The sequence below is a fragment of the Mangifera indica genome, chromosome 18, assembly GCF_011075055.1.
Source record: "Mangifera indica cultivar Alphonso chromosome 18, CATAS_Mindica_2.1, whole genome shotgun sequence".
Classification (NCBI taxonomy): domain Eukaryota; kingdom Viridiplantae; phylum Streptophyta; class Magnoliopsida; order Sapindales; family Anacardiaceae; genus Mangifera; species Mangifera indica.
The window spans coordinates 9634120-9646870 of NC_058154.1; the positions used below are offsets into that span (position 1 = coordinate 9634120).

Genomic DNA, 12751 nt, shown 5'->3' on the forward strand with positions numbered 1-12751 from the left:
CATATCTGATGGATTTTCCACCACATGCGGTAAATGTTGACAAAAGCATGGGAATGCATTAATTTGCTTGGAAAATTGGCTTGGAATTTTGGCTGTAATTTTAGCCATTTTCTTTGACTAATGGGGCAGCCAAGTGTCTATAAATAGCCCCCCTCTCCTCACTTCAGAATTATTCTTCTTCTTCTTCTCTTCATCCGGATATGAAATAAAATTCTCTCAGTTGCTTTCTCTCCTTCTCAATTCTTCTTTAATCATTTTATATTTGTGTATTAAATTCATAACATAATCAACATCATTAATTAATTATTTTTATAGTGAATATGTAAGATTAGTGCAAATTAAATATGAATAATATAATCCCCTTTTGCATCTAAGATTATTCTCTCTGACTTATTTTAACAAGATAATTATATACATGATAGTTCCGTATATACATGGCTCTAAATCAAAGGTTCAATTAAATCAATACATCTTGATGTGTGTGTGTTATAGTTGATGAATAAATATAATTCTAAATTTTTAATATAATCGATTGATAGAAAAAAAATTAAAAATAGAAAAATTTAAACTGACATGGTGTGATAGGTTACAAAAAATAAATTTATAAGATAGACTTTATCAATACTTTGTTTTCTAATTAAAAGTTTTGGTCTTCATGGACTCTAGAACACGTTAGAAGACTTCTGCTATAACTTACGGAGGGAAAAAACTACCTAATATACTAGCTTGATAGAAACGAAAAAAATTCATAAAGACATGGTGTGATGGAAAACGAAGAAAATAAATTTATAATAAATATATATTTTTTTTTCATTCAGTGCCGCACATATAGTAAAAATACGACTTTATCAATGCTTTGGCTTCTAATTTAAAGTCTTGGTCTTGATGGACTTTAGAGATTCCAAAGTATCATTTTCTACTTTCTAGTAGTGCCAAAACAATAAAAATTAGAATATTTATTTGATTGGCTGAATTACATTGAAGTTGATGGAGAAATTAATCTTTTATCCTTCATTTTGATTTTTTTCCACCCTGAAGCTTGCTCACGATTCTTAATGTTGACGATTCTTGACAACAATAGCTTGCTCTTATGGTCAAACACTGAGAAACACATTAAAAGACTTCTACGATCACTTACAAAATGGATATCAAATAGTGGTGGAATTAGGATTTTTGTCATAAAGGGGCATTATTATATATTAGGGTGGGTTTGAGTCATATTAAGTTAAATTTTAATTTAAATTTAATTCGGATAAGTTAAAGTCAAATGAATATTGATGTTATTTCTTGTCATTCAATGGAGCAACTAACAACTACATAATATATTTGTTGGATAGAAGAGAATAAAATTAAAATTGAATATTTATAATGACAAGGTGTGATGGGAAACGATTTTTTTTTCAACTTAGTCCTGTACAGATAGTAAAAATATACTTCATCAATACTTTGGCTAGTAATTTAAAGTCTCGCTCTTCATGGACTCTAGAGATTTCAGTGTACGTTTTTTAAGTGGTGCCAAAGCAATTCAATGTTGACTATTCTTGACAGCAATAGTTTGCTCTGAACACGCTAGAATAACTTACATATTAGGAATCAAATAGTCTTGGTCAATTAACTAGAAAACAAAATATTTATATTATTGATATAAATGTTACCATCACGCATGCCATCAGAAATGGGTAAGAAGACTTTTCTAATAGAACTAACAATCGTGTCATTAGATCATATTTATACTATATTAAAAATTTATTATCTAAATAATTAATATTAATGTGAATCTTAAAGTTTTTATCAGACATTAAATTGATTAGATCTCTTTTTCAAATAATAACAAAATTTTTTTATTCATTAAAAATTATCATTTAGAGAGGTTTATCAGGAGAAAGACTTGTCATGACTTTAGTATAAGTAATTTTGATAGTGTTATAAATTTAGAATATTTATTGTATTAATACCAATGAATAATATATTCCGATAGTTGGGCTAAAGGATATTAAAATTCTTCATGTTAAGCTTTTTTCTTTATGTTTATTATATCTTAAATTATAACTGTTATCAAAATTAATTAATTAATCTTTCAATATTCTTGTCTTAATCTATTTTATGTATGACTTTAAATTAGGTGTATCAATTAATGACAATTATGTTATCTGTTACAAATTTAATTTAAATAATTTATGGCTATAATTGAAAGATATAAACTTTACGTAATTGGAATTTTATGATAATGTCAAAGAAGAAACGGAAGCTAAAATTGAGAGGATTCTGTCAGGCAATTAATATTGCCTACCAAAGTCCACCTCCTACCACCCTCCATATTCATTGAACGCGTCCCCACCAAGTTTTCCAAATTGTCTCTCACGTAGTGGAAAGTTTTCTGTATTCACACACACACACACCCACCACACCGCCCTAAAATCTATATAAAGCCTCTTTACCAGTTTACACTTTACCCATGAAACCTCTTCAAGAGTCTATACTTTTCTCACATAGGAAACATTGATATCCTTAAAAATATGTCAACAGGTGACGATGCTCCAGTTACAGTAGCTGTAGCAGGAGATAAATACAGGTCCTTCCTGAAAGATGAAGGTGGAGAGAAAATTCAATGGAGACATGGCGGCCCTCCCTCCTATGATAGCGTAAATCAGCTCTTTGAAGAAGGCCGAACTAAGGTGCATATATGCCACCTTCATCCTCCTCTCATACATCTCTCTTTCACAGTTTATTCTTCCATAAAAATCAATCTCTATGAAATTGTAACTATTATTTGGTGTTATTTTTGCAGGAGTGGCCCAAAGGATCCCTAGAAGAATTAGTGCAAAATGCTATCAAGTCATGGGAGATGGAGCTCTCACACAAAACCCGCCTGCAAGATTTCAAAACCATTAATCCCGAAAAGTTTAAGCTCAGTGTTAATGGTACATACATACATACATACAGACATACATACATGCTTTTCTTCAACCTTACAGATGTTGATTATTATTGGTGCTATATTATGGTACCTTTGACTACTATAATTTTACTTATTTTCATTTTATCAAGGAAATACAAGCGGAAAATCATATAAGTTGCAAGATTATTATAATTATATATTGTGACATGTTATTTGCAATTTATTCCGTTAATATTAATTACAATTTTAGTTTAATAAAATCGGATAATTAAATACTCTAATATCAATTTATAAATAAAATGAAGTGTTCAATAAAAATAAATTTAATACACACATAAAGATTATAATATGAGCATATAACATTAACGAGGGCTATAAATTTCATTGGACTTTTGATGGGGTTTTTGCAGGAAGAGAGGGATTATCTGCAGAAGAGACACTGAAATTAGGAAGCTACAATGCTTTGTTGAAGAGTTCATTGCCGGAGGAGTTGAAATACTACAAAGCAGAAGAAGAAAGCTTCGAATCATCTCATGAAGCATTTCGATTGGCTTTACCTCGAGGGTTTGCATGGGAAATTCTCAGTGTTTATTCTGGTCCTCCCGTTATTGCTTTCAAATTCAGGCACTGGGGTTTCTTTGAAGGCCCTTTCAAAGGCCATGCTCCCACCGGAGAAAAGGTTGAATTTATTGGCTTGGGAACTATTAAGGTAACATATATGTTCTTTGAACTTCTGTATTCATTAAACATGTAAATATATTAATTTAAATAGGATTGAAATCTTTTTATGACATAAACTCACCTCAATTTTTAAAGATTTTATGTAACTTGTGAATTAAAGGTATTTAAAATTATTTAGTAATCAAACTGAACTGATTTTTAAGTTAAAAATTGAACCAAAAATAAGTTATTAAAAAAAACTATTTAGATTCCAGTTCAAGTATATAAAAAAGCTGGCTTTTAGATTTGATTACCAATTTGTTTATTTTTTTTAAAGCCAATTAACTAAACCGAACTAGTTAAAAAAAACCTAAATAAAAAATTCATAAAGTATTGAGCTTATTTTAAAATCAATAATAAACTAAGATAATATTTTAAAATTATGTTCAAAATCAGTTAATTAAAAATTTGATTTAGTTTCGGTTTATGATGGGGTTTCCATTAAAAAAAAACATGTTTTTTTAATTTTATCGAACTTTCTGAAAGTTTTTTGCTTTTCTTGATAGAGGTTTGTATGATAATTTCAAAGAATAATTATATATAAAATTAATTAACATGACAGGTTGATGAAACACTGAGGGTAGAGGATGTAGAAATCTACTATGACCCAGCAGAATTTTTTGGAGGATTATTCAAAGGGCCACCAATTTCTGAGTCGACGAAGATAGATGATAAGATTGCTGAAAGTTCAAAACCATTAATTCATGGCTCTCCCTTCTCCAACAAAGCATAAATGCATGCATAAGATGTGGATGGCTCATGCTGTTATGTTTCTGTGGTTCCTTTGGTCATAAATATTTAATAAAGTGAGTAGCTTCAGAATTTTTTAGAATTTCTCTCTCTAATTCAATTGGGAGCAGGAAGAAATATCTATGAATAAGCACCAAGAGCAATATTATGTTCACCCATTTTAAGTACATAAATAGTTACACTTATGTGTATCATCATACGATTGAACATTATTTTATTCTTAATTTAAAATTACATACTTACATGATGATATATATAAATGTGTACTTATTTGTATATTTAAAATATGTACATATAATTTTATCATAAGCACTAAGAGCACTAAATATCTAAAATCTTACACTGAAAATGCAATTTCATATTATATAAGCCACATTTATATATGCAACACTTGAAAGACCGTAAACTCAAACAAAATTAGAATTAGTGTTGGAGACTTTTGGGTAATTGATACTTACAGAGAACACTAGGCCAAATTTAAGGTTTAGGAAATAAAGTTTAAAATTATATTTATATAAAATATTCTTGTACATTAATTATAAAGTTTTAAGTACACTTACTAATAGTTACTATAATTCCAAAGACTTCTATTTGTTACAACCAACAGATTAGTGGAGGGCCAAAAGACTTATTCCTACCCGTTAATTTCGAAAAAACCAAACACTCACTTATCATCCACTTTTGTTAATTAGTGTCTTTGATTAGTATAAAAGTAAATTAATGATTTACCCTTTCCTAGTGTAATGACAACAAGACCGAAACACCAATTGGGATACCAGAAGATCAGCCTAACGCTTCATTTGATGAAGCTTTTTACGGTGTTTTTGATGGAGTCCACGGCTTATTTCACATCTAGAAACACCAATTGGGATACTGGAAGATCAGCTAAGAGCAAACATGCAAAATGGTATTCTTGAAATATGAAGAATTGCGGGAAGATATTAAGTTTCACATCAAGAAATTGGTCGATTTCTTAGGATGTCCTTTCAGTGAAGATGAGGTTAGACGCGGAGTAATAAGAGAGATATAAAAGGAAATTACACAGTTTTAGAAACATGAAGTTTGAGGTAAATAAATCACATATCCAGTTACAGTAGCTGGGACGGGAGATAAGTACAGGTCCTTCCTGAAAGATGAAGGTGGTGAGAAAATTCAATCGAGACATGGCGGCCCTCCCTCCTATGACAGCGTAAATCAGCTCTTTGAAGAAGGCCGAACTAAGGTGCATATATGCCACCTTCATCCTCCTCTCATACATCTCTCTTTCACAGTTTATTCTTCCATGTGAATCAATCTGTGTAAAATTGTAACTATTATTTGGTGTTATTTTTGCAGGAGTGGCCCAAAGGATCCTTAGAAGAATTAGTGCAAAATGCTATCAAGTCATGGGAGATGGAGCTTTCACACAAAACCCGCCTGCAAGATTTCAAAACCATTAATCCTGAGAAGTTTAAGCTCAGTGTTAATGGTACTATACATACATACATACATACATATTTATATATGTAACTATTCATGTTGATAGCCTTTATTTTAATTTTTATTTATTTTATTATTATTTTTTTAATGTTCTCTATTGATGATAAATGTTGAAACCAGATCTGCTTCTCTTCAACCTTAGAGATAATAATTATTGGTGTTATATTATGGTATCTTTGACTACTATAATTTTATTTATTTTCATTTTATCAAGGAAATACAAGCAGAAAATCATATAGGAAGCAAGCTTATTACAATTATATACTGTGTATTGTTAATTTTTTTTCTATTTTTCGCTATGATCCTCAAGTTCTCCAAGAAAATTTTCTGACATGATTAACGATTTTGGTTTAATAAAATCAAAAAATTAAATAGTTTAATGATAATTTATAAATGAATTTAAATGATAAATAAAGATAAATCTAATACATTTAAAAATTATAATCTGGGTAAACAATATTAGTCTAAGGCTTATGTTTTATTAGATCTTTGATGAGATCTATTAACTTATTATATATTGGATATATAACACATATATATTGACACAAATGTCGCTGGAAGGGAGGGATTATCTGCGGAAGAGACATTGAAATTAGGAAGCTTCAATGCGTTGTTGAAGAATTCATTGCCAGAGGAGTTCAAATACTACAAAGCAGATGAAGAGAGCTTCGAATCATCTCATGAAGCATTTCGATTGGCTTTACCTCGAGGGTTTGCATGGGAACTTCTGACTGTTTATTCTGGTCCTCCTGTTATTGCTTTCAAATTCAGGCACTGGGGTTTCTTTGAAGGCCCCTTAAAAGGACATGCCCCCACCGGAGAAAAGGTTGAATTTATTGGGTTGGGCAATGTTAAGGTAATAATATATATATATATATATATATATATATATAGGATGGAAATCTTTTTATGACATAAGCTCACCTGAATTTTTAAAGATATTTATGAAACCTATGCATTAGAGGTGTTCAAAATTATCTGATAATATAACCAAATTGATTTTTAAACTGAAAATCAAATTAGTTTGGATACCGATTCAATAATATAGAAAATTCAATTTCTCTTTTGAATTATCAATTTGTTTATTTTTAAAACTAGTTAACCGAATCACACTAATTTTAAAAAAAGATTAAATAAGAAATTAATAAATTATTGAATCTATTTTACAAAAAAATTAGAAAAATATAATAAAATAGGATAATTTTTTTAAATTCAATTTAAAATTAGTTAACCAAAAATTCGATTCGGTTAATTAGCATTTTTGATTTGGTTCAAAATTAGTTAATATTTAAATCAGTTTGATTTCAATTTATGACTTTGTTCAAACAAAAAGTTCAACTCAATTCGAAGAACTTTTGACTTCTTGGTCATATATGGGCATGGTAACGTATTGTTAATTTTATCAAACTTTCTGAAAGTTTTTTGCTTTTCTTGGTAGAACTTTGCATGATTATTTCAAAAAATTATATATATAAATAAAATTAATTAACATGACAGGTTGATGAATCACTGAGGATAGAGGATGTAGAAATCTACTATGACCCAGCAGAGTTATTTGGAGGGTTATTAAAAGGGCCACCAATTTCTGAGTCGACGAAGAAAGAAGATGAGACTGCTGAAAGTTCAACGCCATCAATCCATGGCTGTCCTTTCTCCGACAAACAATAAATGCATACATGCATGCATAAGATGTGGATGGCTCCTGCATGGTTGTGCCCTTTTACACGCTACTCAGCCTAATGTTTCTGTGGTTCCTTTCGTCATGAATATTTAATAGAGTGAGGGCTTTTGATTCAATATGGCTATTGGCTACTGCATGCATTAGAATATTTAGAATTTCTCCCTCTGATTCAATTCGGAGCCAGAAGAAATATCCATGAATACGCACTAAATATCCAAAATCTTACACCAAAAATTTCTACTCTAATTCATATTTGGTATGGTAATGTCGTCGCATGTCATGTAACTTCTCGTATATATGCCGTAATTATCACATAATAAGATAAAACTCTATTTCTCCATAAAGTTAAGTGAAGAGATAATTAAAAATGCAATTTCATATTATATAAGTCACATTTATATATGCAACACTTGAAAGATCATATACTAATGAAAGGATGAAAAAATTTCCTCAAATACAAATAACATAAAGTGTGTGGTAGAATCAACATGAACTGACTGTAAATTTAAATACATAATCATAAACATAAGATAATGACAAAAGTGCCCTCATAGAGTCTCTACTCTCTAACTCACCCATCACATCCAACATTTATATTTATTACCTACAAAAATGAAAAGAGAAATGAGTGAATATCAATCACTCAGTAAATAGGATACCTTGGCTCTGCATTTTTTAATCTTAATCCTTTTTACACTATTACTCATTTTCCACCTAAAATTGATCACTAGAGTATACTTTCGGATTCTAAACTTTAGTGACCTAAAAGTCTTACTTAACTTAGTTTTCCATGAAATACTTTTGGTCCAGAAACTTTGATGATATTCTTTTATCTTACTTTGTCATCCATGTAACACCTTTGGTTCAAGTACTTTTATGACAAATTTTCAATAATCTAGGATACACCTTCAGATCCTAATATGTGATGACAATTTATATGCAATGCATGTGAAAAGTGGTGGTGAAAGTATTTTTATTTAAATCATTTTTTGAAAAACATTATCTTTATGTCAATTAATCTGGGTTGAGACAAAGATTGGGCACATTGACCACATGAGTTTTTTAACTGCACAATCCTCTTTCCTTATACACATCTATTGGATTGTTGTGTCTCTTCTATTCTTTATTGTGAGCATGTGTAGGAAAAATCTTACAAATACCCCCCTGTAATAGCTCTCATGAAAATATATCAAATCATCTTTATCATGAGAAAACATGTGTGTACTCCAATATCAGTTTTAAAACATGACTTTACATCCTAAATCTAAGAAAACATATAAGAAAAACTGGTCTTATGGAAAACTAAATTGGGATATATTTTCATGAAATCTATGTTTATGCACTCGATCCATATAATCATATAACATAGGCTCGTATTTCGTTTTCACCCTTTAATCCACGTCTAATTCACTCATATATATACTTTTGGATTGATTTAATATTACTGTGTACCCTATACGTCTCTAAATATTCATTGGGCAACTTTTCAAACGGATGTAGATCATCCATGAACATCCATTCCTTAGTATTCTGTTGCACAATCATGTGCCTTATACGAATGGGCATGCACTAATCATTAGCATAAGCAACTTTTTACTCATGATCATTCATATCCTAGTTAGTTTACATGATTCTATACATCCTTGAATAGTCATCATGTTTACGTCATGAATGTTCACCATCCTCACATTCATAATCGTACCTTACTATAGGGATAGTTTTGCAATTTTATATTCATGAAAGACTATACACTTTTTTGCACGGGTGTTCATTGCATCTAGTCATTTCACTGCATGAAAGACTATACACTCTTCTTCTTGGATCTGTTATTCACACGCTATTCAAAGTAATTATTTATGTTCTTAATTTGGAGCGATGAAAAATTGTATTCCTTTCGTTGATATCAGTTTAGGGTGCTTCAATCAACAATGTCTAGGCTTTAATGCAATTGCTCGTAATTGGTAGACTGATGTATTAGTAAAATTGGGCTAGAGCTCCTTTTCCTTGGATTTTTTGGGTATTTGGTAACTTGCAAAACAAACAAAACAAGCCATAATGAAAGGCCATCGCACAAGTTTGGTTGTTGGCAAGTGGCAAGTTAGCTCTATATCTACCCACCATAAAAAAGTTGGCCATACCCACCCAAGTTTTAACTCAATCTCAAAAGCATATCCACGATAGTTGAAAAAAACAAGCACCCACTCATGCTCTAACTTTTGTTAAATTTTTTTGTTAGAGGCAAGGGTAAAATTATCATTTTATCACTAAACCCTAAAAATTTATATCATTCTCCTCCTTAGTTTAGAAAATTAACAATTTAACTTATGATTAAACTTTTAAAAACTGCATTTCCCACAATTTTTAGGCAAACTCTCCCTCTCCGACAATCAGTCGCCCCTGACCATCTCTCTCCCTTCTTCCGGTCTCTATCTAGTTGAAGAATAATAAATTTTGTTTGGATGAAGATGAATTGACAAAGATAACAAATCATCTTCATCAAACGACAATGCGACCGAATCTTCGAGCTATAATAAGGCCACAGAGACAATGAGACCTGATATTCGAGTGATGAAGATGATGAGACTGGATTTTTGAGTGACGAAGACGAGTTCATCCAGATGAAGTTTCCTCTTCTTTGATGAGGATGAGACTAGAAAAAGGGAGAGAGACGATTGTAGGTTGTTAAAAAAATTGAAACCCTAGGGGGGAAATACAAGTTTTCAAATCTTAGATGAAATTTTTGTCATTTCATTTTAACTGTATATACTGAAGGGCATTTTTATCATTTCACTTTGTAAGAGTAAATCTATTATTTTAACTTTACCTTAATAGATATCATCCATATTAACAGCTCGTGAGTAGGACTTTGGAGTTTTAAACTAGCATAGGTGAAATTTTGGGATTAGGGTAAAACTTGGGTAGGAAATAGTCCTTTAACCAAAAAAAGTTAGGTCTATATCTCTAGGTGCGTCTCCATTCTAGGGAGTAAACGTTAAGAGAAGTGAACTTTTAGTGTATAATTTTGAATTAAGAAGATGTGTTACTATATGATTAGACAATTTTAAATTAAAGATAATATAATAACAATTTATATACTTAAATATGTGTATAAAAATATGTAAATATAGTATTACTCAAAAGTTTATATTGTTTTGATAAGTTTAGCTTTAATAAAAGATATTAGGACGAATTTTTATATATATAGGGTTGAATTCAAGTCAAACTGAGCTCGAGCTCAGCTCGACTTAATAATAATAGAGTTCGAGCTCGAACTCCGCTTGATTTGGCTCGACTCATTTTGAATTTGAGTTTTGAATTAATTCGTTATTAAAACAACGTCATTTTGTATCAAAAATTTTAATTTACAAACTTTGACAAGCAAATCGAGATCGAAAATATTGGCTCAAGCTCGAGCTGACTCGTTTCGAGCTCGAGCTCAAGCTCAAATGGCCTAGACTCGAATCCAACCCTATATATATATATATTTACCAAAAAAATCATTTGGATATAATACATGGATGGATATATGTATATCCCTAGATAAAGATGGCTCAGACAAGTAAAGATCGCACATATATAGGTCAAAGGACTTGTTGCCACTAAAGGTTTGTTGAATTTTTATGCTAGTACCCACTAAATATTGGAATATCAAACTCTCACCCAGGAGTAATTAAAATTAGTTTTATAGGTAAAATTTTTATTTAACTATTAATATTAAAAAAATAAAAGTTTATATATTTTTTTTTATTAATTTGGAAAACAAATATTTTTCTTAGGATTAAGTTTTGACAAATTACATTTCCCCTCTCTAAGGTTTCATTTTCAACTCATCTTTTTCTAATAACCAAAATCTAACTGTTACCTCTCTTTCTCTACCGCCAACGGTCTCTCTCCTAGCATAATCTCTTCTGAATCCATCGCCAAATGCTAGCTACCCTCTAACATCTTTATCTTTGATAAAGACGAATCGTTTTCCTCTGCGTCTTCATTGACGATGAAGATACCAAAGAAAGGGAGAAAGGGAAGTCCAATCGTTAGAGTGAAAGAATGCCATAAAAATTTCGTTGGAGAAATAGAAACCTGCTAGAGAAAAATATAACTTTTCAAAATTTAATCTCAAGAGAAATTATTAGCTTTCTAAACTTAAGAAAAAAATGAGATAAAGTTTTATTATTTTTAATATATTACTAATTAAATAACAATTTAATCCCTAAAACTAATTGATTTTATTAATTTTAATAACTTAGAGGTGAGTTTAATATTTCAATACTTACTAGTACGTGTGAAAATCATGTTCGGAGGTTGAGATTATTGTATTAGGTAAGCTGAGCTCAATCTCCACTCCTTTGAATACAAAATTAAAAACTCATTACAAATTTTCTGATGAGAAGCCACAATAATCAACCGCTGTGTCCTCACTTTTTCTTACATCGTCCTATAAAAATTAAAAACTAAATTTAAATTATATTATAATATAATATATATATATATATATATATATATATATATATATATATATATATATATATATATTATATATATATATATATATATATATATATATATACAGCTACCCTCTTCATTATCTTAATGATTTATTTTGTGGGTAAAAGACTCATTCATATCTAAGATTTAGTTTATTAACAAGTTTTTTCGAGTTAATTTTAAATATTTATTTATAAATTATTATTATCAATGATTTTTATCATAAATAAAGATAAAATAAATAATTTATATTGTAATAAATATTTAATTTTGAATATTAAAATTTTTCAAAATTAATATGTAACATTTTGTCAATAAACTAAACCTTGAATAGGAGTAAGTGTCTCGAATCTTCAAGCATTTGATTTTAAGTTGCAACTAACATGTTGCCAATTGTCATCTTAAGCGTGTGGCTTGTTGGGAGCCACGACAATGACTTACACAATTTATTTTCAGACGAAAGAAATTAATTCTTACATAAATCTAATTGATTTAATCATCGATTTTTTAATTATTAGATCAGATAAGTTAAAACTTTAATTTTACAATATCATCAGATAAAATTTAAATTTATATTCTTTTATACCTAAAATCTTTTTTTAGTTTACTTAAATTATCCTATAGGTGCGACTAATATTAATTTTAATTGTGCCAAAATCTAAAAAGATTTCCATGTCTCCAAAGGAGATGGCTATTGTTCATTTGTCCACCCAAGTTTCTGGTCATTTGTATGCCCG

General features: G+C 29.8%; 2 protein-coding genes across 2 annotated transcripts; both read left to right on the plus strand.

The window, feature by feature from the left end:
• The first annotated feature begins 2433 nt into the window (after positions 1–2433).
• LOC123202144 (pathogen-related protein-like) lies at positions 2434–4451 on the plus strand. Its single transcript, XM_044617909.1, has 4 exons — positions 2434–2675; positions 2789–2921; positions 3310–3608; positions 4182–4451. The coding sequence occupies exons 1-4, from the start codon at positions 2517–2519 to the stop codon at positions 4350–4352; spliced, it is 762 nt and encodes a 253-aa protein (XP_044473844.1). The 5' UTR covers positions 2434–2516; the 3' UTR covers positions 4353–4451.
• An 822-nt stretch (positions 4452–5273) lies between these two features.
• LOC123201683 (pathogen-related protein-like) lies at positions 5274–7642 on the plus strand. Its single transcript, XM_044617264.1, has 4 exons — positions 5274–5369; positions 5705–5837; positions 6385–6704; positions 7346–7642. Exons 1-4 carry the CDS (start codon positions 5274–5276, stop codon positions 7514–7516), a joined length of 720 nt encoding a protein of 239 aa, XP_044473199.1. The 3' UTR covers positions 7517–7642.
• The last annotated feature ends 5109 nt before the right edge of the window (positions 7643–12751 follow it).